This window comes from Orbicella franksi, chromosome 3, assembly GCF_964199315.1.
Source record: "Orbicella franksi chromosome 3, jaOrbFran1.1, whole genome shotgun sequence".
Taxonomy (NCBI): Eukaryota; Metazoa; Cnidaria; class Anthozoa; order Scleractinia; family Merulinidae; genus Orbicella; species Orbicella franksi.
The window spans coordinates 23,230,001-23,256,598 of NC_138147.1; the positions used below are offsets into that span (position 1 = coordinate 23,230,001).

Here is a 26,598-nt window from a genome sequence, read left to right on the forward strand (position 1 = left end):
GTCATTATTACTGGCATTAGTGTTGTTGACCTGTTGATTGACGCTATTATCGGTTAAATTGTGGTCAATAATACCGCGGAAGCGAGCGGCCTTTTCGGCACGTCTGTGTGCAAGCAGAGACTCAAGCGAAGAGGTCATGGAATCCAGTCTGGTTGTGTAGAATAAAAACAAACTCATACCTTATACAGTCGGACGTCAAACCAGGACGATTTTATATTCTACCTAAAATACATAAACTGGGTAATCCAGGACGCCCTATTGTTTCATCTAATGGCCATCTCACTGAACGCATATCCCACATAATGCATCAGTCAATTCCAGCAGTGCCCATCCCCTTCCGGGCAACCGCGGGGCATTTGCTCACGTTGTCAGTCCCGGGGGTGGAGCATCTGCAATTTTATCGCGGCCCGGGGCGACCCCCGGGCATTTGACGCACGTGTTTCCAAAAGTGCCAAGGATGAGTTCATCGAGAAAGACGAGGCGTTTGTCGAACAATGACTAGTCCGTCAGGGACTAGAGAAACTTGTAGATGTTTTAAAGGTGTGTTTTCTCAATTTTAGATATTTCTTCATTACTTGTAAGCATATAAATATAAGCGACAAGGTGAACTATACTTTGTTTATCACAAAACAATCACTGACGTGAACACGACTACTTTGCATTTCGCATTCAAAACTAGCCTAGCATTTTTTAAATTCATGAAAGTGGAGTTAAAATACTTAAGGTTTGCGAATTCAAATGATGCGATCTTCAAGACAGATCTTGCGAGCTTAAAATGCAATGCATCATCATTTAAAATGTCTTGATTCTTCACAGAAAAAGTAGCCTGCGAAAACAGGCACCTATCATCGTTCGCGGCTGGAGGCACGTCCGCCGGGATCCCAGCTACCCTCTAGCAAACTGTTAAAAACAAATATAAAGAAATAAATATAATCAGAATCAACTAACACGTACTGTTGTCCTTGAAGTCTTACCTTTGCATTAAAATACTGAACAGTTGAACGTTTTATTCACTGATTAATAAAAAAAAATTCAGAGGTGTTGGAGGCGACAGCTTATGTGTCCCCACCCCGGGGAATTTGTCCATTTATTTAAAAAAAATGCTAATGCCCGGGGGTTAGCCCGGGGGTGGAATGGAATTGACTGACGCATAATGAAGGTATAAATGCTTGTGAGCATTTTTTACGTACTTCCTCTCATAATACCATTCCTACTGACACACTCTGTGACCTCACTCGCATGATTCTCACCATGAATAATTTCTCTTTTAATGATAACCACTACCTTCAAATCCATGGCACCGCCATGGGTACTAAAATGGTCCCCTCTTATACTAACCTTTTTCTAGGTTTCGAAGCCAACGCTTTGGAAAATGCCCCATTCCAACCCCACACTTGGCTACGATATATTGATGATATTTTTATGATCTGGACCGAAGGTCCAGGTAACCTAAAAATGTTCATCGATTATCTTAACAACATTCACTCCACCATTAAATTCACCAGTTCACACTCTTCTACTAACGCACCTTTTCTTGACGTTAGTGTCTCTTTGACTAACGACGGTAGTATATCTATTGACCTTTACACCAAATGTACAGGCAAACACCAACATCTACTCTATTCATCTTGCCATCCCTTATATCCTGAAAAAGCCATTCCTTTCAGGCTAGCACTCCGCTTACGACGTATCTGTTCTACCGACGCCACGTTTAATACTCCCGCGGCTCAACTTACCACTTACTTCCTCAAACGAGGTTACAACCGTAACTTCGTCACCAAACAAATACGACGAGCCGCCGACATCCCCCGCAGACTCACTTTACAAACCAAAGACGTCAACAAACCTAAACGTTTTAAACATTTATAACTACCTTCAATCCGTCACTTCCTCACATTTCTAACATCGTCAAAAACATTACAATTTGTTGCTCTCTTCTAACCGCTGCGAAAACGTTTTTGAGCATTTACCAGTTACTAATAGTCCTCTAGTGGCGTATCCAATTAAAATGCAGGATTTGCATTAGTCCACTAGTTGGGTGATACTAATGACTCATCATAACCCATGATGGCTAGGCCAATGAAAACTCTCGAATTCCATTTTACAATGATTCAGTTTTTAATAAAGGTTGATATGAAATAGTGATCTTTGATTTCGTGACGTTACAGAGCCAGATTAAATGAGCTTTTTGCCAATGAACTGAATTAGGCTCAAGTCTGCATTTAATAGACGCAAACTTTAAAACACCACCTAAATTCAGTTTTAGATCCCATGTAAACTTGACACAAAATACAACAACAACTTTGAATAGCTTTCATGATAGCGGGTCACTATAGGGGAGGGTCACATCTTTCGACAAAAATATAAAGGGAGGGCCTGGGGATTTTACATTCGTTTCCAAAAATTCTGAGCTAATAATATGCCATTTTTACGAGCACAATCGACCAAGTTTCACGATCCTTGCGTGTGCCCATCAAAAGATAATTGCCTTCTTATCTATCAACGTTATCGCTAGTACTGAAAATGTCACATAGTCATGCAGAAAGGACCATGGATCAAAGGTGTTCCATACTGACATTATCTTTTTATTTATAATATAGATAGGAACCTGTGCGCGCTCTGATTGGTCAAAAACCTATGTTCTATCAGAGTATAAAATATAGTTAAATCGTGTTTTATTGTTTTTCGCCACATTACCTCTATATCATAAAGCAAATGAAGAAGCCTAAGCCGTGTATTACACTGTGATAAAACTCTCCGGACATTTGAGAACACCCGAGGAATGTAGAAAACACTCGCCTTCGGCTCGTGTTTTCTTCAATTCCTTCGTGTTCTCAAATGCCCATCGTGTTTTATCACATTGTAATACACGGTTTAGGCTTCTTTATTTGTTAAATATAAAGCTCTGAACAGTTACCTTAATCGAAATGATATTAATTTTATAAAGAGTTTATTCTCAGGAAGATAGCTTAATTCTTGGAGGTTTTAGTCATGCTTTTAAACAAAAACTAGTGCCAGGACAAACGTATTTCTACCTTTTTATTTAAACATATTTCTTATATCTCTACCTAATACTTAGCCAAGGTCAATTTTTCAAATTTTAACTTTTTTTCAGTCAACTTTGTGTTACTGTTTGTCACATTTGTTACATTGTAATACTATATTTAGATTTATTGATTCTTTTTGTTACCAATCTTGATCTAAGTTACTATTTTTTTTTGTGCGAACCCTTCTAGAGTGGAATGAGGCGACTCTTTTGAATCCCAGGTAGTGGAGATTTTTCACCAGCTAGAGTTTTTGCGTCTTTTTTCGTGAAACAATAGCGAGGTACATAAATCAAGGAATTCACTCAAGTTAGCTGCATGAACTATTCAAACCAGTTACCCCGGGGGCTACCCCCAAGTTTTTAGCCGTCACAAATCATGACAGTTCAACCAAATAAACGCACGATGATCGTTCGACCTACTTTTCAATCATTTTATTGAAGCAGTACTTATTAAAACAAAAAATTTTGTTACTGTTTGATGGAGTGTGACTTAGTTACAACAATGAACAAGTATGCTATCCGCGGATTACTCCACAACTGAACTAATTTTGTCTGAAAATTGAAATCGTAAAGTGTGTACGTGTGAAAGTATTTATAAAAAAGTTAAATCAACAAAGTGTGTTTTCAAGCGGAATTATTTACAGTTTTAACTTTTGAATGAGACGATTTTTTATTGGAATAGGAACGACTAAAAGAAACAATATTGCTATGTCAGTCGAGAAAAATTTAAATCTTGTCATTAAACCTGCCTTAGGTTGGCGATTATTAAAAACAAACAAGTCGCTATTCTTCATAAAAAACTGCAAGAATAGCCGAACAAGTCCCAATAAGTCTTCCTTGAAGCTGTCGAATATTCTCCACACTTCTTGCACTGTATTTTCTCTGATCCCTAACCACATAAGTGACTTCTTTACGCAGCTGTTGAATTAGATTACCAAACTCTTCACTGAAAGGAACTTCAGCTTCTTTCAGGTTCGATACTCTCTTGTTGAAGTCGCTCTTTCTATTGCTCAATGCACCGCGCTGTTTTGCTGTTGAAAGAGAACAATTTTTCATTAACAGTGTAATAAAATTGTACATTCGTGACATTCGAATGGCTGCATATAAACCGAGTAAAGATGTTTGAAACGCATCTAACAAAAGTCAAACGCATTGACATCCATTGGATCGGTATAATGTACACCCAACACTCTTAAAATCACGTTGCTATACCTCCCAACTCAAATACGTTTTCCGATTGGGGGAGAATGTGTCACGCGTCGTGGGTTAAAACTCAATAAACCCCTAGGGCGAACAAAAAGCACTTTTGACTCTCACGTGATCAGTTCGCGCACCTTGAAACCGCGGTACATTTGTTTTGCCAGCTGGCATCAAGCAAATAAATTTCTCTCTTTTTTTCTCTCTCTCTCTGTTTTTTTTTTTTTTTTTTTTTGGCGTGGGGGCGGGGGGGTGGGGGACATTGAGGGTCTCACTGTTTCCCCTTGGGGCTAGTCATTAAGTTCTTACTGTCTCACCAGGTATGTTCAACACGTGGCTTTTTCTCAAAAAAAATAAAAATGTGATTAATTTTTTTACCGAAGAAGACTATAAACAAACTAGAATCATTTTGATACACCTTTAGATCCAACAATGACTGCAGGTATCATATTTGACGGCGGTAGTTTCACGAACATATATCCCAGGAAGCTTAGACCTTGTTTATAATCAGTTTTCACCAGTACTACCGATTTTCGCATAACCCATTCACAGCTCAATAAAAGCGTATTCGGCGGCTGTGGTTACTACACTTATGAATTGCATCTGGGTTAATATTAGTTCATTTACACGGAACCTAATGGAAAATCTTTATTATCAATTTTATACACAGCCCAGTCTTTTGACGCAATACAGGTCAGTGCAGTTAAAAACACAAATACAATGTCTTAGTTGGTTGCATTTAACACCTAGTTCTTCCGAATAGGATTCAAATCCACATCCTTTGCAATACAGATTTAAATACTTTGCCAACTGAGTTATGGAACTACGAAAGCCGATTACAAATAATTGAGAAGAAAATGCTTGGACACAAGATTGTGGAGAAAGCAACCAGACGGTTCCCAATAATATAAGAAAACTTTGCGGTGACTAAATGTGATGGCCTGGAGCAAACAATGCATGAGACTTACGTACCAAGTAACTGCTTGACAGCTCGTATATACGGGACACCCAAGTTGGTTCTATTTACCGTACGTAAATCCTCGGACCAGTCCTTGATTATCTGTAGCACGACCTGTAGTTCAGACCTCTGTTGTTCCATTGTTTTCAACATTCCATTCAAATCATCTATTCTCTTTCGCAATGCTTGCTGGTCACTGAAGATCTTTTTAACAGGCATGCGCTTTTGCTCTTCACCGCTGGAACCTTCGCCGTCACTGAGTCCACTATCTGACGAAGATGCAGCAGGTATTTTCTTTCCTGACGGTATAGAAAAAAATACGAGAACCGATTGCAAAATGCCGAGAGAATGGTACGTTTACAGAACATGAACAAGACGAACTCACAATGACATCAAACACACTAGTAGACAAAGATAAACTACAGTATACAGACCTCACTGACGTATTCAACATGACGAAAGCAAACACATGCATGGACACATACATTACCCGCCACGAACACGACAACAGAACAAACAAATGCACTCCACTAACGGTGGACAAACTGCAAAATAAGACTTGCTGGGTGTGTTAGACACCGGGAAAATGTTTTCCGACTCAGTGGGGGACACCGGTGGGAGCGGGGGAAGGAGTAACAGTTTTTGAGAGCTGGAAATTGACTGGCAAACAATTTTAGACAAAAATGTTTCCGACAAACAAAATAAGCGCCTACTGTGCTCACCCCACTGTTTGACTGGAAAATTAGAATCGCAAATTGTGCTTGTCACCGAAACCACAACGTTAGCATGACGTCAAAGTAAACCAAATTAAAGGGACAGTGTCATAGCTGTTACAGTGCTTCTTAATAAGTATGACGATCGACAGCTTGCTATAAACTTTCTTTATTATCGCTTGTGGTGCAATGGGAGAAACGACAAAAGTTGTGGAAGCAAAGAAATATCAATTAAATAAAAACAAAATCTGAAAGATTCAATGGCAATTTTGAGTTCTTGACATGCTGTCACAGATCAAATTCGATGAATTGTAATCCATTTCTCTCCTTATAATCCTTTACTGCTTCCACGAAATACTCTGTTATCCATTTTACTTGCAAACGTTAACGTGATTTGGCAAAATATGGAAATTAGGAAAGAAAGAGTTTGATAATATAATTACCCGGAACACCCTGCCTTTAATTTGACGGAAAACCCTGTTGCCACTACCATTATTAGAAGAGCGACACTGGTTGAAAAAAATTTCATTTGTTAACTCAAAACAAATTTCAGATGCAAATATTTGACTGAAAATTCAACATTCTTCAGTTCTCTTAAACAGGATCTATAATTTCATTATTCCACTCCTAAAAAGGCTCTGATATATCTGTCGAGATAATGACATGCACCAATTGACAGGGAGAAGGAAGGGCTCAGTCGAGCTGATAATCAGCTGTCCATCAAAATATAAGCATACCTTTGGAAGATGTAACTTTGCTCTTTTTTGGTGTGGTCGCATACTTAACCCCCATAGCTGCAGATCTGGAGCTGTTGGGATATTTCAAAATGCCCTTCCGTGCAGGGGACTGAATTTGAGACCTCCCTCCAATGCGATCTTTTATGATTATGTCTCCAAACATTTCAGGGACCTTCTTGCGACGGGGCTGTCTTGAAGGTGTACCAATGAATCCTCGAGAATATTGCGCTCTGTACGGCGAAAACTGTTTCTTGATACTATTTGACGGGACAAAACTGGCACACTTTTCAGGGGAGCTGTCAGGGCTTCTTTCGCTTTGTTCTACCGTGCCCGGTATTCTTTTCGATATTCGGGTAAATGTCTTGATTCGATCGTTTCGTTTTAGATGCGACTTTAGGTTTATGGGAATCAGTGGCACTGGTGGCATCTCAGGCGCTTTCTCTGTCTTAGAAGGCTCCTTTCTAAGTTCTGTTGTGGATTCGTCCGTTTTCGAATTGGAACCTTCTTCCACAGTTGATGGATCAAAGTCTTGTTCGATACCGCTCTCTTCTTTATCATCTGCTGACGTTGAGCTTTCACAGCGTTCAGACTCATCAGAAACAGAGACATCGTCTTTGACAGTATCGCAGTCCTTTGTGTCACTACACATATGGACAAAGTAAAGCAGGTACAAAGTTTTATTATTCCGATATAGATTTTATTTCGTCGGCATCTTCTCATAGCTTCCTGCTAGGACAATGGCCTTAGACATGGATGGCGCTAGTGGTCTTGTTTGGACAACTACGTATACGTTTTTATTATATGGAGAAGAGTGTTTTACTGGGAACTAAACCACTCGTAGATTCCATACGCCACTTCATCCGGGACCCGAGTGACGTATTTTCCGTATGTCACCTATGTGAGTGTCGTATCGTTCAATGACCTCACGATTCCCGCCTTTTGCTTTTGTTGAATTGGTTTCTCCATATAATAAAAAGAACATTACACGTTGGCTCGAAGATATGAATTTTATGTTCTCGTGGCAAGAACAATATCTCACGAGTGAGCGAAGCGAACGAGTGAGATATTGTTCTTGCCACGAGAACATAAAATTCATATCTTCTCGCCACCGTGTAATATCCTCTATATATAGCATGTATACGACAAACTTCCGAGATTACGTAGAAATGAGCCAGTGATTTGCCTGTCTTTATCTCGAGGCGTTTTCTAAACTAAAGAGATGTAAAACGTTTTATCATTGTCTCTGTCGAGTTGTAGAAACACTAGAAAAAGTTTGGGAGAACGTAGGAAAGCTGCAACTTGAACACAAGCCGTATACTTCTCGTTGTCTTCCCAGACCTTATCTGTGATTTATGGCTCGTTAGAAACAGGGAAAATGTTTTCTGCTTTTTAACTGTAAATAATATATGTGGACTGCGGCGGAAAGAACAGAGAGAAAGTCAAATCCATTTCTATTCATTTAATTGTTTACGTTCCCGCGAATAATTGAATAAACGCAAATGAGGGGAGCTGTCCCCTCATTTTCTCTTGATAAACTGATACTTTAAAAGAAGGATTTTCCTTGCCAATGGGAAATACAAACGTGATTATTGATATTTCTTTAATATATCTAAAAAGTGTAGCACTTGTGCAAAACAGGATGTTTCCTTACCTTTCTGTATCTGAGAGGGTTGAGGATTCCAGTGCTAAACATGATTCAGGGATTAGCTGGTGTTGGTCCACGTCCTTCTCTACGATTTTGTTGTCGACCAAATCATGATTTGGTTGGGTTTCTGTACACTCTCTTGATTCCATCTTGGTCGTCGTCATTTCTGGCTCAGCTTTGAAAATGTTCGATTGTTGCTGGTCTGTTCCCACCACTTTCTTCTAAGTTATCAAGTAGATAGGTAGGTAAGAGAACAAGTAAGTCAGCCAGTCAGTTATGCTCAGTTACTCAGTCAGTCAGTAAGTTATGCTCAGTTACTCAGTCAGTCAGTCAGTCAGTCAGTCAGACAGTCAGTCAGTCAGTCAGTCAGTCAGACAGTCAGTCAGACAGTCAGACAGTCAGACAATCAGACAGTCAGTCGGTCAGTCAGTCAGTCAGACAGACATTAAGTCAGTAAGCAAGCTAGCAAGCAAAGCTGCCATGTGGTTAGCTAGCTAGCACGCGAGTAGGGAAGTAAATAAGTCAATCAGTCAGTTATGCTCAGTTACTCAGTCCGGGTCAGTCAGTCAGTCAGTCAGTTATGCTCAGTTACTCAGTCAGACAGTCAGACCGTCAGTCAGACAGTCAGTCACACAGTCACTCAGTCACTCAGTCACTCAGTCACTCACTCAAACAGACATTGAAGTCAGTAAGCAAGCTAGCAAACAAGAAAGCTGCCATGTGGTTAGCTAGCTAGCACGCGAGCAGGGAAGTATATAAATATACATTGAAATAGTACCTGAGAGTTTGGGTCAACATTTTCTTTCTGAATGATGTCAAAGTTGTCCTTCTCCTCTTGTTTTGGTTTGCGAAAGCTGAACAATCTCCGAAGCATGTTTTCACGAATAAGTGAGTCTAGAACGAGATAAACTGTTGTGAAAGAAAAAAGAGAAGGTTTACCAAGAGAGTCATTACAATTAATTGGCTCCCCCAGTGTTAGAAAAAAGGTCATGAACATGGATTCTTCCTTCTCAAAGTTTTTGGGAGAGACGGTGGAATTGAGTTCATTTCAAGGCAACAGCTGTACATTATTTGTGTCTCTGCCTTTTCATTACCAAACAAGAAGACAACCGGGGTTTACCTGGGAATTAGCATTGGTATTAAAATAGTCATAACATTGTGTTTTGTCGAGGTGAGGTAACTTATTATTTTACCTATCCCGTTTATCACTCCGCGTCTGTGAAAGTGTGCATGCGTATAACACGTGTTATCGTAAATCACGCTTATTAATCAATGAAAATATGGCCAAATAGAGTGCTGACGACGCCTTTACTTGAAAAAGAGGAATTTAACAAGAACAAAACGGAGCGCTCACAACAAAACGAATGGTTGGCAATAATTTTTAAGAGACGAGGTGTCGTCATTTCGCGCCAAACCAGCTGGGAACCAGGCTTCAGCCGACACACTTCAATGATTGACATTATGAAGCAATAAAACACCTGTTAAGTTCGCATCACCATGCTGTAAAATAAGGAAAATACCGCCCTAGCTGTGGCGGGTACCTTCGGTCTTCTCACTTTGCTTTTGAGAAGAGTTTTAACTTCTTCAACTCGAAGCCGCAAATTTCATGGAATTGTTTTGTTCACCGCTAGTTTGTAAACAGTTGGTTGATTTAGGTGGAGTTTCTATGAGTTTAACCGCGCGATTGAAAACACCTCACATCACTCGTCTGTTTCAGTTTGTTGTTGTCTTGGTAAAAATGAAAATTGAGGGCGGGATTTCTACTGTTCGGTTCATCCAACGTTAATAGTGTCGCGATGGCGGGGATACTCATTGCAATCAATGTCGTAAACTGTAGTCCTCTACCCATGAACCAATGTAAGACTTTAAACGTTTAAAGATTTAAGAGCCTTTTGTGATACTCCGCAGGAAAGCACTTCAACCGAAACATCAAAAGAGCTAGCAGGCTTGTAATCACTTTTTTTTTCACTGCTAGAAAGATTGCTGATTAAAAAGTTTAACATAATTTAAATCGATGTCGAGAAAGAAAATTACCAATGAATGCAAAAGTATAATAAATTATAAAGAGGAGAGTCTATATGCAGGCATTGTAAGGCAACAAGTGACCACCCGTATAATAATGTTGTACGGGTCGCTTCAAGGTTCTTGGGGTTTCTGTTTTATTGTAACCGAATTAACTCAAATAACAGGTTTTCAATCTGCCCAATGGTGGAGAAAATAATTTTCTAGGTGTACCAAAAAGAAACTCCATGTTATGTGAAGTTTACTGATTCAGTGCAGTAAAGCATGAAACTTTTAAAGGGACTTGCAATTTTCCAATAACCCGTTACAAGACATTTTACTGGTTATAGCTGTCATACACTGGACACATTATGTCGGTTTGGTTGTGAGACAGAAAGCATTGAAGTATGTCCTTACTTACCTCCGTTTGCGTTGCGCTGTTTCCCTGGCTGTGATGATATTTTAACTAAAGACATAACCAGCAAGGAAAGTTGTTTTAACAACTGAGTGTTTAAAAATTCATGTAAATCAGCGAGCGTTGGAAAGATTCCACACGAATCTCAAGTAAACAGTCAAGTCAACCTGCGATGGACAACTTCTCACAGGAAATCTAGTAGACACGGTTCTGGAAATTTTAGCGATGTTAAAGTGAACCTTTACTGTTAATCAGCTGAGTTGTGATAAATGTCTCACGACACCTGTTTGGTCAGGAAACGTGACTTCTCTGGGGCGTGTACAAAGCTATGAAGACCCTCAAACAGATTCCACGCCTATGGCAATAAGATCACGTGTGGATTGTCCTCACCCTAAAAACAAATACTTCAGTTTTCCACACGGAGAAGTTTACTATTCTTACGTTACAGTTTATAACGCAAACAAAACTAAAGAAACAATTTCGTTCCGCGTGGTTTACGTTTGAAAGATTCGGGACTTGATTCTGTTTCAGGAAAAGTTGTAAAGTTTATTTTGAGAGTTCAGTAAAGCGGGCGGTGGGAGTAAATTGAGTCACTTAACCTTCTACTGTGAACTCTGTTGGACGCAGGGGGATTAGAGGAATTAGCGAGAAACGTAGCACGAGCTGTCAAAACTAATGACAGTTTAAGCACGCAAGAACAGGGTGGAACGACGCCGATTTTCAATTGAAACTTCAGAGTGAGACTGGCTGGCCTTGTTAGATTCCATTGTAAAAAAAGCGTTCGGTTTCATAAGTCAGAAAAACAAATCACATCGTATGAATCCTTAAATGGCGTACTGAAGAGTTAGAAGTAGCAAACTACATTTATTTAGTAACAAAACATATTTTATAATAACGAGGAATGTAATTACCACTTACATATGCTTATAGCTTCTCAATTTTGGGACGTTTTGCTTAATGTATAAAAAAGAAGTAATTACCTATTTCATTTATTCGGTTAATGCGAGTTACCCGGCTGGAAAAAAGAGGCATCTACAAAAACAACACTGCAGACTGAAAAGTGTTGTAATAATAACGGTGACCTGATCTTGTCACCAAACTTGCACCAAAGCTATAAGATGAGCCTCCTCTAGGCGTGCTGCTAGCTGGGACGCAGCGCGATAAACGGTGCGTGAAAAAAAGGAGAGAGCAAAGGGCTTGATGCGAGGAACCTTCCCTCGCTGCTCTTCACTCACATTATTTTCGCGCGCCGTTTTCCGTGCTGCGTCCCAACTAACGGAATGCGTGGAAGAGGCTAAGCTATGTTAAGTTGGTGGCCCTTTTATGTCATAGACACACTCTCTCGTTTGGTGCTATCAGAAAATGCAATCAAAGTTATAACGATAATTTATTTCTCAATTACAAGTACCGGCATAAACAATACAAGCAGACATGTACAATCTAGCTCGTTCCTAGAGCATGCGTGTTATCGTCAGTGCTGACCATCCTCGTTCCCAGAGCTGCATCACCAGCACTGAGAGACCTTTTGAAAGCTGAAATCTGGTTACGGTTATCGTTCACTGTGTGTTCTGTGTCGTATGTGTGTGCTTGCCTGTGTGTACAGACCTAAACTTGTAAAACTGACTACCTGTCGTCTTTAAGTCTGTAGTCATTTCAGGTAGCCAGGCCCCCCTCTCTTTTTTAAAAATAATTGATATAAAAATATCTGTATTTGGACCGAATGGGGAAAATAAATCTTGTATGTAAAGCTTGTTGATCAAAACATATGAATACCAAATCATGTATCTGCATAGCCACGTTCTCTTCGTGCACAGGCCCCGCCGACTAAGAAAGGCAAGTGTCTCTGGGGACGTGAATGAGTGCTGATTAAAAAATTTTGTACGATTCTGAATGTGTAGGGAGTCAAATACGCGTTATTCCGTTTTTTTCCTAAACATACACAGTTTTTGGTTTGTCTCTTCTCTTATCAGATAGGAAGCCGGTGAACAAAGAGGCAAGGATTGAAGAATATTGTATAGCAGGAATTTGATTTAACAGGCGGCAATCAACAAAGAGGTTGCTAAGCAAAGTAGTCTGATATCTCTATGTAGGTGTTATGACTGAACAATAACAACCGGATCGATCGGTTTGAAATTTACTGATTAACTTACAGCCACCTGTACGGTTCAATATAAACTGAAGACCACATATTGAGACCCCCCGGATTGAACGAAAACCACTATGAACGTTCCGTGAACGGCTAGTATCAGGTCATGTGACTGTTCTTCTGTCGGTGCTTCTGCGAAAGTGCATTCCTGTGGTTTATCACAGTGTTGCCATCTTTACTGTATTATCACTGTAGGCTTTATGATACCGCTTAACATTTGTCGACACGACGTTTTTCTTTTTCTGTTAATCATTACCTATAATAGCGAAAATATCTTAAATTTTTGTTTTCAGTTGCAGACACTAAATTAAGCAGATACTAAATTAAGCGGGCTTTTTTGTTATTCCCATTGATACGGCATGCATGCTACCACATAATTTCCTCTTTTGTCGAATATAAGAGATTTTGTGGTTTCCAAATGTTGGGAATATTTTTCGCTGCATTAAGCAGCACTTAAAATTCACGAGTATCCGACAAGAGGGTATTCTACGCAGCAGAACTCCGTTATTTGAGACTTTTTAAAAACATTTTGAAATAATCTTCCAAAGACTCCATCGGCGAAGATGAAGGCCCGCGTGGCTCACTATGGGTACACTAAGGAGGCAGTTCTTCATAGAAATGAAACGTACAGGCAGAATTTAGAATCTTGTAGTCCTAGAAAACAGCTGTGTTTCTGCGGCGTGTCTACCTGAGAGGGAAGTCTAAAGAGCTAAGAAAGAGAGACTTTGGTTCGCTTAGGTTAGAGCTGAACATTTACTCTCCTTCCGATGGACTTAAAGTATAAAAAAAAACTTAGCAATTACACACACATAACCTGAAATCTCTTAACTTGATGTTGTAATTACATTCTAAACGTAACAGGGAGGGACAGATCTCTCATAGTGCAAGCTTTGTCGGGTGCAGCATTACCTATTAAAAACACTCTGTTGTGGAATATGCCATCGCCACATTTGACAAATGTTGTTTTCACTCGTTGTCAATGAAAGACTAATGAGCTGATATTGTAAGTTATGTGCAGTGGCAGAGTGGTGTTTGTTCCTGTTGTTTCACGGCTATTAAAAGTACTATACATCCCCTGTGAGTGATATTATCCATTTCTTTGCAGTGGATCAATTTTTCCCTAGTAACTGTGAGCTGGTTTTTCTGTCGGGCTTCAATACACGATTCTAGTAGCAATCTAGTGAGAGGAATGCAGCTTATACCCCGAGGCTTCACACTGCTCACCCGCTGGCCGTTGGTGTCTTTTGTTATGCGAAGAGAAAAAAGCACCAACGATCAATACCTGCGATTTAGCAGTTAATGAGCCGTCACTATCATATTAGGAGAATTATAGTAATAATACTTCTAATTAAAAATCTTAGTTCTAGAGAGATCCATCAAAAGGCAAGGCTAGAGTTCCCCTCCATTACTACAAAATATCTTTTCAAGTCAAGGATCCTATCATTTCGATTCTCTATTAAATGGGAAATTATACTGATATGTCTTATTAACGCTAATTATTGTATGATACATTTCAGTTTTAATAACGCTCTCCTTGGCGAGAGAAAGTAAGGCCAAGCCGGTGAAAGAAGTGAAAATCTAAATTTTAGATCCGTCTCGTGCTTTTTACGCGTAACTCGTAGTTCTTTGGGTATGATAAATGTTTAGGATGAACAAAACTAAATAAATTGTTCTTCCCGTTTGGGAGTTGGCAGCGAGAGATATGAGAAAAACAGGGCCGGAAAGGTCCTCAATAGCCCTTTTCACGGTTACCTTTGCTCATTTGCATTACAATAAAATCTAGCATGTATGTGAGGCAATTTCGGGCTATTTCGTAGTTTTAGCCCGAAATTGCCTCACATCCACGTTGGATTACATTGTAATGCAAATGAGAAAAATTAACCGTGATAAGGGCTATTGCTCAGCAGCTTCGTGGCCTATTCTGCCATCACGTGCTTGGGAACAGTAGTAGATCCAGACCTCTATTAAAGGCGGCCGCCCCAAATTAACCTTGCTGTTCCTTCGGGCTTTAAATTAAGGAAAGGTCCAACATCTCGTGGCCCTTCTGCTGGACATTAAGTATTTTCCCCCAATAAGTACTGGCTTGGGTTTCAGGTTTCTCTCGGGCCCTTCCCTAGATCCAAAACTAGCTAAAACTGAGGACCGGGTCCTCTGTGTATGTGCAGGTTAGCTACTGATCAATCTACCAGACGGATCAGGAGATACACAATGTATTGCAAAATAGAAATGAGTTGATCGGTTTCAATCCAATTTCGCCCAAGAAAATACCAATCAGATTCAGAGTGTGTTTTTTAATTGAGCGTAAAAGAAATTTATCCTGTCTTAAATAAGCTTTATTTCCATTCCAGATTAAATACAAAATATGGATGATACTTTGTCTTAGACATTCAAAACATAAACGGTGAAAAGCTTTCAAAATTGTTTGTTCCTCGGCTTCGTTTTAACAGCCTTCAAGTTTCACTTGAATAGCGGCAAAAATGAAAAAAAACAAAACAAAACAAAACAAACAAAAAATACAATATACAACCTTTAACCTGAACTTCAGTGTTCCCCTCTAGCCAGATGTAATCACTCACTCCCAGGGAAGACGTCGCTTTATCTCATCTTTTCTCGGGAGTAAGCGACCAGAAAAGACGACTTAATACTTACCGGTAACCCTTTAAACTGAGAAAAAAACGGTTGATGTTAATTCATATCGTACCTCCAAAAGTAAACCAACCAGGCAGGCTTGCTAAAGGCAAATGTCTGTAAATTAAAAGTGACAAAGTTATTTGACAAAATTGTCACGTACCCGCAGGTGGCCGCGAAAAGAAGAACAGGTGATAAGTTAAAAATAAAAACACAAAACAAATCCAAAGCCAAATTAGAAACTAGCTTAGGTACACCCACTAATGCAAACTTATTGTACCTCCGGCTAAAGCACTTGGATGAAGAATTTTAATAGCTATAATTAATTCTATTTAAATATAATAGATCTGACCATATCCTCGGTTGAAAATTTTTAACTTCCAAGAAATAAATGAGTTTGCAAATTGTAATAGAAGGAGGTCTTCCAGGGATTTGTGTTAGGAATTCACTTTGCCGGCTACTGTCTAATTGCCTTCACCACTAACTGGGCCGGTTTGCATGTTATATTTCGCGGTATTCCAGATATAATACTGTTTCCACTGTGCCTATAAGTTCACCGAGACATTGCTTTATATCCTCGATTCTTGCGATGTAATCACTTTCATCCCTGGCGATAGAGTTGACCAAATTCTGTAGATTTTTGGAGCAATCCGTGATTTTTTTGTGTCCCGATACGTAGTTCTCACAAAGGCGCTGCAATGTTCTGTTAAAACTACCATGCTCGTTATTAAGCTGAGGTCTTATCTTTCCACACAGTTCGCGAACAGGTCGAATGCAAGGTACTTCATGACCGTAACGGTCCACTCTTCCAAAAGCTTCACTAAGTTTCTTCACAGCCTGACCAATCGCCTCCAAGTCTCTTTTTTGGCGTTGTTTCCTCGTACTCGGATCGTCGCTTTCTGATTTTGCTCTTTTGCGCCAGTTTTTGTTGCCATTCGCGTTGTTGCTTTCTTGTATTTCCATCGCTATTTTATTGACATTTTCAAGACTCTTCCACGTTCGACGCAAACTGCCTCGCTGTGAACGAGCGTCCTGTTTATAGCTCATTGCAAACAAATTTTGGCTTTCGTCCAAACGTTTTTTAGGGTGTGGATTCAAACCAAACTTAGATGTTAAGTTTAACGTAAGGAAATCATGGAAAAGCAATTTAGCCAAATATAAACCCTGATCTCATATCATCTGACCTAACCTGGATGTACGGGACGTGACGCATGCCGGTCACTTACGACGGGAAAACGATGACTGACGAGCTCTTCCTTCCTTGTCCCGTTCTTTATTATACATTATTATTATTATTATTATTATTATTATTATTATTGTTATTATTATTATTTACTGATTTTTTAAAAAAACGTTTTAAATCACAAGGTTTAAAAATAAGTTCCTTGCGTCCAGCATTGCTAGCAACCGCAGAATTTCGCAATGGTTGACCGCATCCTGTTGAACCAGCTAAAAACTTTATGTTGAACAATAATAACTTGGTAACAAAAGGTTTTTGCACTTCTTTACATTCGAAACTGATTGGCCTTTATATATTTAGGCAAGGTGTGGAAACACAAAGTTCCGGGTAGATACAGAAAAAAGCTGCCTTCCTGCGATAGGTTCACAAAGGGATAACCTGAGGCTATATTTAGACAGATGCTCTCAAGGCCGGCGCAGTTTCGAAAGACTCCTATTAACCCGCTGTCATGTGCATCAACAGTAGTTGCGTCAACTACTAAACTCTAGATTTTTACCCGGTGTGTTTTTAAACCTGGATGAAAAAACGAGTGCAGATTGGAGAGATTTTCAAGTCTGCTCGGATAAATATGAGGTTTAATAAATTCAAAAGAAGTAAACTTATCAAATACTTCCTTTATTTAAAGGTCAATATTATAATGGAACCCCGCTCCAACATAACAGGAACTGAATCCGATCTGTGTTCCTTGCTTCCGCCCCAATTCGTTGCCTTTCAATACCAACTCGAGGGCCGGTTCTGCGAATAAATGCGGTCAAGGGCATGACAAATGAGTGTGACGTATATAGTCCCATTCAACAATTTCCCAACTTCCGGTCTCAGATCAAAAGCCCTTATTGGGTTTTCACTGGGTTGGTTTACGTACACTCAAGTGAATATGAATTTTATCGAATTTAGGTCGCTGTTTCGAATTAGCCTGCGTTGCAGACGGAAATGTCGAATTTGAGAAACGGAGAAACAGAGAAACAGTCACGCAGACGTTGTTGAAGGAAACAAAAGAACTTCCCACTTTCGTATTTATTCTGCACTCTTAAACAGTTTATCACTTACAATTCAAGTCGCTCTTCTCCGGTCAGTTTATGAATTCTCTCCTATCTGGTAGAAACTTGGCGTCGTTTTACAAATTCTTTTTCACTATTCTCTCGGGGCTTGAATTAATCACCAATAGGCTGGGTCAAATCAGTCGCTAAAATAGAGGAAAAAAATAGACGACCCGGCTCGCTTCTGGGAAGAAGTGGAATCCTCCTTGGCTATTGAACGGCAGTAAAACACACATTTTGACTTTCGCATGTATTTTAAGTACCTTAAATCAAGTTAAAAATCATTTTCCTCGTATTAGTGTAGCAAGAGTACACAGAGCAAGTTGTCACGTTCATTACCCAGATTACCACGAGTCTGCGTCAAAAGCAACGTCATAAAGATTCTCCATTACGCAAAGCGTGGTCTCCCTTCCCGGGGTCTCCCTCGCAGCCCTTATAGGATCGGGTCGCACTTGAGACAAAGGTTTGTTTTCCATTATAGACCACGTGATATTCTCGAGAGAATTGTTCTTTTATCCATCTAAAAATCATTCATAAAACTTGAAAGTTAGGATAATCAAGAGCATCATCACAACTTATAGTCTGAATTGGGGCAACAAACCGCCCAAGCTAAAAAGGCCTATTAAGGTCCTCACAAAACGGTTTTTATGACTGCAGAAGTTAAATTTTAACATGGTTTTCCTTTCACTGAAACAGAAATCGCTAATTAATCAAAGTCATTTGAATGTTTTTATGCTTGTGAACCAATCAGCAATTATCCAAGTCACAGTCATGACGTCTTTCACTTTCTTCATCATAATTACAACATTCCAAAGCATCCATTTCATTCGTTTAACCGAATGGGAGCCCCTTCTGGTACCCTAATGAACTTACCCTTCACCGCTGTGTACAGCAATTAAAAGCATGATTCACACACTTAATTTGTTCAAAGTTGTTTTATATTTCACAGTTGCTGATAACATAACATAACATTATATTTGTGTGAAGTATAAATGAGACACATTCTGATAGAATATCTCTTATAAATACCCTGACATAATTGACTATCCTAATGTTAAACGGAATAAATAAATCCTGTTTTTTATGTTGCCTATGTAAAAAGTGTACAAGGCAGCAAACAGTATTGACTTTCTTTATCTCATGTTTGAGTTTAATGCCATGTCAACAGGCTAGTTTGAACCATTACTTAACTCTTAGACTGAGAAAAAAAAAAGACTTTACCACAATAATGTTCGTATACATGGGCAAGGTATAGAACAAAACATTTCATTCTCCTAAGCATTCCACAAGACTGAATTCCCAATTTTGGGTGAAGTTCAGTTTTTCTTAGAATAACTGAACCTAAATTAACCAAAGCTGAAAATTAACTGCAAAGAATTAACCACTATAACTTACTGTACAGAAGAGAAATCACTCTAAAGAGTCAAATTTCTAATAGTACTTTAAAATAGGCAAAACTTCTGTTTTAACATTCAATTCATAACTGTTACATATTAATTTGCTTAGTCAAACCTAAGGAAAAATTAAAGGAAATAAATATTAAAAACCATTGGGTCCTATATTCTAACATTCTTGAGTCACTCCCCAGGAAGGAATTGGATGTAAATTCTTCAATAAATAACATTAAATTTCCCCAACTAAATTTGACTCTTTAGATCTCTTTCACAGTGTAAATTAATCATTATTGACAATTATTATAATTGTAAAATATTGTAAAATTTTGTCATTTTAATGTAATGTCAGGAGAAACTTCACCAATAAATAAATTATTTTATTACTCAAAGAAAAGCTTTAGCTGCTATTTACATACTGTAACTCAGAACTGTTTTGAATCTTAAAATTAAAATATTTTCCTAAAACTATTTCAAGGTGCGGAAGTCGATCACTAGTGGATAGCCAAATACATTTTTTATAGCATTAGAAACTTTGTGTGAGAATTTGACAATTGAGCAGAATTAAACAATTTTTTTTAAAAAAGAAAGTCTTTAAAACAATGACTTTGCTTCTGCTTCACTGAATGAGTTGGTATACACATAAAACTATTTCAAAAATTAAGTTTGTTATTTTTCTCAGAAAAAGTTATCCATACCTTTGAACAATATTGCCCTCTCCACTTTTGACAAATACAAGTCAATCTTCCAACCTTTACTCCCTTAATAACTGAACAATTCTCATGAACATAATTTAATCAACCCTATAAAATGATTTGATAAGAAACTGTAATAAATTATTAATCCTCATATTAAAAATGGTCAAAAATGTTTTCACCCTTTTCTTTTCACACAATCCTCTGATAAGTTAAGCATATGCAAGCTGACTTCATTGCTTTAATGAGTTCTGTTTGGTTAGAAAATTTAGCAACGTTACCATGTTTAGAGATTCAAATATATCGCAGTTAAGTTCAGATTTAACAGACTGTAGACATTAGTACAGTTTAAAAGCACTGTTACAGTAGCTGCAAGTCAGTTTTTGTTCTCAAGTCTTATGTTTTAAACTTCCTCTGAGAGTACACAAAAGTGCAATAGTCTGGCTTCAAGTGAGATGGTTTAGTTCGTAGTATACCTGTAATTTCTTGTCACTATCATAGGCTTGCCAAACTTCAGAACAGTACATCAAAATAGAAAGTGATACTACATAACAGTAGAATCAGGCCAGTTAATTTCATACTAGTCTGACATCATCAGTCTGACTCATAAGAAGTCTTTACCCTTGCAGCTTGACGTCACCAACCCTGTTGGTACAGAAGATATTTCTTCATTGGAATTGGTATCGGAAGCTTGTCTACATTGCCTTTGGTTAGGTTCTCTTTTCCAACTGATTTACGTATGGTACGTCTGCAGAGGTCCATCAATGGTTGAGGTTCAGCTGTTAATCAAGAGGAAAGAAAGATGAGTATAATTGTCACAGAGTAGTTCATATTAGTAGATTGATAAGACCACATGTAAGTACAACTATATTTAATGAGGAAAATACCCTTTTAGATTGTGTGTGCTAAAAGCATGTGTTTCTATAATTAAATACCAAAAATGGTGTAATTTGAGAGACAATTATTATACTTCGATGACCACAACAAACACTTTCCACTCAGTATTTTTTTAAGAACAGAGAAAACATTCTCTTTGCATTTGTCAGGTCAGAAAAATACGAAAGTGGTTTTCAAAGCAGCCTTGAAACAGCTGGTGGGATTCCTTTGAAAAGATCTGAATCAGGATTTACATGTAACTTGATCTAAGATCACTCAGGTCCTGCTCCATCAAACCAGGCAGTAATGTCCAGTCTCAAGTAGATTCATTATTCCTTTGATGCACCATGATCTGAGTGATCTTGGATCATAAAGCTTCATCAAGATCTTCCCAAAGGAATACACTCTAACACACCCGATGTATCATGGCATATTTTACAAATTATACATAATCCAATCTTGTCTAATTTAAGCTGAGTATTTCAAACTATTTTTTTCCTGCTGATTACATCAAAGCTAACGATTTAATCCAGGTGGATGTGATAAATTTTTTTATTAGCTGGTTGGCCTACATTGACCTTTTTTCCAAAAATACGTCAATGCTGCTCTTAATTTAGGACTCAGTTTGCTACTCAATACAAGTAAAGGACTCTCAAAATTGCAAACCAATTTTCTTCAAAACATAGCAACAGGTGTCCTGAATTGAAATACGAACAAGTTCCCTAGTTACCATATATTGTCTACAAGTATGTCTTACTTTTGTTCGATTTTATGGCCAAAAAAAAAATCCTTCGAATAAAATTCCCCTTAAATGTCGATCCTGGTTATTCTTGTTAACTAATTTTTAACAAAAGTATTAAACTCTTTAATTCAACAAAAAAGTCCTACTAAAGGAGAATTTAATCATTTTCTCTAATCAGTACCAGAAGTTAACCTATATTGTTGTTGTTTAGGAAACTATTTCCCAAGATTTAACAAAAATTGAAAAAAGAAAGGAAGAAAATTCAGACAATTTTAACAAAACATACAATATCCATCATATTTCTCCTTGTGTGTCACTATTACTTCAACCATTTAAAATTTTCTTTTTCTTACATCAATGAAATATTTTCCCCATGACAAGGACTGTTTTGACCTCTCTGGTAAGAGTGAATCATAAACATCTTGTTTTAAAGCTCAATGATGAATCAGTCTGTCTCATGGAAAGTTGAATTCATTAAGTTGGTCAAATGTAAATGGTTCCCTTGCATTTGAATGGTGTGTGGCACACGCTTTTAACATTCTCTACATGCAACAGGTGGCTTGGCACGCGCCACGCTCTTTGCACCGAAATAGCTTCTTTGTGATCTTATTGTCTCTTTGTTTGCACCCAGCTTTAGAGATCAAAGTTCTTCAAAAGAGACAAGTTTTCAAAGCGTCTGATACAACACAAAGATTGAATTCGATATTACTTAAGAAACGAAATAAAGATCCTGGCGACTTGACAAGTTTTCTTTAGCGGAAATGACGAATAAGGTCCCAAAGGATATAAAAAGTCCCTAACAGCAAATGAATTATTTATTTCCATTCACCAACTGAAACAATGAGAATCGGAAGCGAAGAGTGTGTCTTTATGGCGGCGGAGTTTAAAAGAAAAAACTTGACAAAACAGAAAAAAAGCCGCGGTAAAACTTTCCGCAAAGACATTTCACATCAAGGCATAAACAAAACCAATCAGAACAGGCAAAGAATCAAGTCCGAGCAATTATTAAGGGTCAGCTGGTTATTTCTGAGATTTCAAATTACAAATATAACATATACAATCTCATTTTCAGTAACTGTTTGTTCATATATCAGAAAGTTTCCAGAACGGATTGCGAAAACAGGAGAAGCAGGAAAAGCGAAACTTTTTGTTTCTTCAGGAACGCCGTTAAGTTGATGAGATCACTTTCCCATGTGACGTAAAGGAAGTGAAATCGCTAGGGAATGAATATTTTAACTCGCGAAACATTGAAAGATATTTCTTAAAATTTTAATACCACCGTGTCTTTAAAATAGGAAAATAAAATAGAATGTGATTTACTAAATTCAAAGAGAGGATAAAACAAGGGACTATTTCGACAACTTTTGCGCCGAGTAGAAGACAATATAACAAGTTAGGTGAACAAAGTGTAAACAAAAGGTTCGCGCTCACGCACGAAACAAAAGACAAGTCACACAGGTAGAATATTTGCCAGCAAAAGTGAAATACTTACGATCTAGTCCTCCGATGTATTTCATGGTAATCTCACAATGTCCCCAGACTGCTGATACTATGGGATAAACACTCTTTCCTTTCATACCGCGGAAAGCGACACCTAAATAGCGTCCATCGTTCGTTTCAAAAGCCATAGTTCCCTCGTCCATGTCCAATATAACGCGAAATTTGTCAGGTACCACAAAGCTATGATCGCTGTCTGACAAAACTGGATACTTGACTGAAGAAACATTCTTTTCGTTGTGGTAAAGTTTGTTTCTTACAATGTCCCATCCCCAGCTTTCTTCATTATTACCAACTAGGGAATGATAGCCCGTACAGTGAAGAAGGGCTTTCGAAGTAGCTACCCCCACTACTGCGTGTGTCCCACGTTGTCGGGTTGACCACTGGATCTCCCAAACATGAAATCCACGACTGTAGGCTTTCTTCCCTCGTATACAGTCCGTGCTTTGTGCCACGGGATGCCTGTGAAATGTGTGAGGGTCGTCTTCTTTGACGAAAATGTTCACCGATCGGTCATTCGGGTTCCAAGCATGTTCTATTAAAACCTCTTCCGGTAGAGCTGGACGATCGAGTAAAATGTCTAGTTTCTCTGGCCTTGCTAAGTCTCTTGCCCGATCTTCATCTTGTAAGACATTAAGAGATTTAAAAACTCCTTGTCTATTGTCATTGTGGTCGTTTCTTTTTACGGCCGATATTCTTGATCCCATGTCGAGAAAGGGATAATAAAAGAGAGACGTGTAACTTTGATGTAAAGGATCCAACGTGGACGCTTGACACACTCTTCTTAATGCTCCAAGTTCTTTTCTCAAGACGATCGCTTGTTCCGAGTTCTTCTTATCATTCAAACTTTGAACGAGACAAGTTTTTACGTCTTTCTGCGACTGCCAGAAAGTTTTCTAGCCACCCGACTTCTTTCAAAAGGACGATCAATTCAACGAAATCAAAACACGCATGAAATACGTGCCTGCTTGCCCAACTCGATTCACGTAATTTCTCAGCGAGGACACGGTTGGTCTTTACCAAAACAGCGGTTTAGTTTTGGTTAAATTCTTCAATTTGACAATCTTAACTTACCAACTCTTCACAGAAATGAATGAGAGTGTTCTTCGCGACTTCTTTCAAGCGAGCGATGAATGCCCTTTGTTGTGCTATGAAAAATTTTCCTCTCAATGTTATTTATATCCTTGAACAATGTGAATGAAGAGCTGCACGCATGCGTCATGTCCAGTCAAGCGTGAAAGGTTTTACAACGTGTAATACACGCGCTTTTAGACTACTTCCGGTTTGCGTGAAACTTGCTCTACCGGAAACACGAATTTTGATTTCCGTGACTACTACTAACTTATGAATAAAACTCTTTCAGTTTTTTTGGAATCAGAAAACGAAACTGTTCCAATGTGACATAAAATGAGAATTGAAACGCGTAGTCCGTTAAGAAGTTTCCTTTTTCACTGGAAACCGATGCGAATTCCATTCAACTGTTATCAGCGTCGAAGTTGGTATGGCAATCAATATTTAATCATTCAATAGCAGGGACGACATTGACTCTAAGTGAAACAGGTGATTTTTGCACGAGTTCAATGGAGCATAAGAATAACATGTGTTCTCCCTGTACAACTGTATATCGAAGCCATCAAATTCAGCTCCCATCGAATTTATTTCAAATCTACTAGACTAAATATATTTAGTAACTCGACATTTCATGACTTACATAGTATTTCGTGACACAATTTTTGCTGTATAAAACTGCTAATCCTGCGTTTTTGTTGAACTAATGAGCAAGGCTTAAAAACAGCTAAATTTACTCTCCTAAAGTGAACGCATGAATAAACTACACGCAATAGGTTGACAATCAGCACCACTTCTTTGCACTTACCTTAGTCTTAGCTCATCAGGAACATTATTTTGTTCTAGATTTAAGAACTGTTAAAAAAGCCGGACAAAGACACCCTCGTTCCTCAGAAAGCTAACTTTGATTTAACACAGTCCGAGATCCTCTGATATATATAAGGCTTAAGCCAAAAATAATAATAATAATAATAATAAGTTCCGTGTTTACAAATCCGTTGTCCTTTAAACACGGAGCCGTTTACTTCCTTTTCAGACCTGGAAGGTGAATCCCCGGACTCGGTGCATCCAGCAACAGATAAACGTCCGGTACGCGAGGACGCGCGAAAATGTTCGAGATCGCGAGTGTATGTCGCGTTCACTGCGTGGGCTTTAGCGTGATGCCTTGATCTGACGTCATTCGGGCGTAAGCGGGTGACGTGATGAAATTCCCGCTCGAACGTACACATTGCGACTTCGAAAAACACTTCAGACTATTTGTTACAACTCCAGAAGACCACTCTCAATTTATATAATAAAGAAATATATTTTCCCCCTGTCTTAAATGTTAGGAAAGAGGATTTTAATGCGTTTGATGTGACCGGCCGAGGTCTTGATTACGAGAAATTCAATGAGACGTGACAACGCGTGTTTGCCGTCATGTTTGCTAAGCCGATCGTGTTATTGGCAAGGTCACAGTTTCCATGACATTCAAGGACTTACTCGTAACTTCCATGTCAAGGATTTAATGTGCATCTTGAGTGAATTGCATTTAAAAAACTTACTCGGCAATAGTCGGCTATATAGTTATTTTAAGACAAGGGTGCGTTAAGATTCGTGACTTTTTGTTGCGTGGTAATAAAGTTGATATATTCAGTATCCGTCATTTCATTTATCGGGTCACGCAGCCAAGCACGTTAAGGGTCGCTTGATTTCAAAATATCATGTGAATACACGTATGCAATCACTGCGAGACCCAGTGCGACAAATTATCATGCAGTGGAGACAAGCGGCAACTGGAACAATGTCGGCAGTGAATCTCACGTGTTGCTCTGAAGTTCCGAAGGAGTTGTCACTGCCAATCCAATTGCGTGCTCGGATCGAAAATGAATTTTCTTGTTCTGTTTTAACAATTGTTGTTGTTGTTGTTTCTAATGAACAATAGGCTTTATTAACCGACATGGATACAACGAAAGTTATTTTCTCCATCAACGATCAAGGATTACGTTCTTATCTCTGCCGCCACATTTTATCCCACGTAAAGTCGCAAGATGCAGCTATTTTGAGAGTCGTCATATGAATTGAAATCTGGAAAGTCACGAGCTAGCGAACTTAGAAGAGACAAGGTGAATAATGAGAGAGTAGTGGGATTAGTGCTAAGTCGGAGAAAAGCATATAATAGTAACTAGTGGTGTAATATTCTTTGATTTTAATTTGCACTTCAGATTTTCTGCGGTAAGTATACTTGTAAAAGAAGACTTCCCCTGATTCTACGACCGTCAAGTCCTACGATTGTATCTAGCCTGTTTGTAATGCCGATGCTTCGATTGTTCCAATTCTTCGATTCTGCAAAAAAAAAAAAGTCAGCTCACGCGTAAAGAACGAGGTACACTTGTATGTGTTAAGTCGTTCAGATAATAAGAAAAATGGAATTGTAGAACTCGTCTGAAATGCTATCAATCAGAAGAATTGCGGTCGCATTTTGGAAGTCCACTCGACTTTGTGGAGAAAAGCCAAACTTTTTCGTTTTCTTTTACACATAGTATTTATCATATTTATTACACTTTTCTGCACAACGAAAATGGCA

The 26,598-nt window shown here is 38.6% G+C and overlaps 4 protein-coding genes and 1 pseudogene across 5 annotated transcripts in view; 1 reads left to right on the top strand and 4 right to left on the bottom strand.

Moving 5' to 3' along the window:
* Positions 1–2,015, bottom strand: part of LOC145481692 (uncharacterized) — a 4,887-nt pseudogene extending 2,872 nt beyond the window's left edge.
* LOC145482659 (uncharacterized) overlaps positions 1–26,598 on the top strand; it is a 183,942-nt gene that overhangs the window by 117,832 nt on the left and 39,512 nt on the right. The gene's annotated exons all lie outside the window — the stretch shown is intronic.
* On the bottom strand, positions 3,081–10,950 carry LOC145482681 (uncharacterized). 2 transcript variants are annotated; one of them, XM_081461322.1, is made up of 6 exons: positions 10,719–10,950; positions 9,075–9,205; positions 8,303–8,517; positions 6,652–7,292; positions 5,216–5,500; positions 3,081–4,077 (listed from the first exon to the last, which is right to left on the bottom strand). In XM_081461322.1, the coding sequence occupies exons 1-6, from the start codon at positions 10,771–10,773 to the stop codon at positions 3,830–3,832; spliced, it is 1,575 nt and encodes a 524-aa protein (XP_081317448.1). In that variant the 5' UTR covers positions 10,774–10,950; the 3' UTR covers positions 3,081–3,829. The 2 variants fall into 2 exon arrangements, with proteins under 2 accessions (XP_081317448.1, XP_081317447.1); XM_081461321.1 differs by lacking the exon at positions 10,719–10,950 and having other exon boundaries at positions 9,075–10,381.
* On the bottom strand, positions 11,790–18,690 carry LOC145482738 (uncharacterized). Its single transcript, XM_081461378.1, has one exon. It carries the CDS (start codon positions 16,531–16,533, stop codon positions 15,988–15,990), a length of 546 nt encoding a protein of 181 aa, XP_081317504.1. The 5' UTR covers positions 16,534–18,690; the 3' UTR covers positions 11,790–15,987.
* LOC145482717 (protein gustavus-like) lies at positions 18,826–26,451 on the bottom strand. The gene is made up of 2 exons (XM_081461358.1): positions 22,960–26,451; positions 18,826–20,628 (listed from the first exon to the last, which is right to left on the bottom strand). The coding sequence occupies exons 1-2, from the start codon at positions 23,669–23,671 to the stop codon at positions 20,486–20,488; spliced, it is 855 nt and encodes a 284-aa protein (XP_081317484.1). The 5' UTR covers positions 23,672–26,451; the 3' UTR covers positions 18,826–20,485.

Coding starts and splice junctions, on each gene's coding strand:
- LOC145482738 (XM_081461378.1), bottom strand. CDS start 16,533: ATGAGCTATAAACAGGACGCTCGTTCACAGCGAGGCAGTTTGCGTCGA.
- LOC145482717 (XM_081461358.1), bottom strand. CDS start 23,671: ATGGGATCAAGAATATCGGCCGTAAAAAGAAACGACCACAATGACAAT. Junction 20,629..22,959: donor ATACATCGGAGGACTAGATC/GTAAGTATTTCA, acceptor CTTGATTAACAG/CTGAACCTCAACCATTGATG.
- LOC145482681 (XM_081461321.1), bottom strand. CDS start 9,293: ATGTTCATGACCTTTTTTCTAACACTGGGGGAGCCAATTAATTGTAAT. Junction 8,518..9,074: donor ATGTTGACCCAAACTCTCAG/GTACTATTTCAA, acceptor TTGATAACTTAG/AAGAAAGTGGTGGGAACAGA. Junction 5,501..6,651: donor CAAAGTTACATCTTCCAAAG/GTATGCTTATAT, acceptor CTATACCGTCAG/GAAAGAAAATACCTGCTGCA.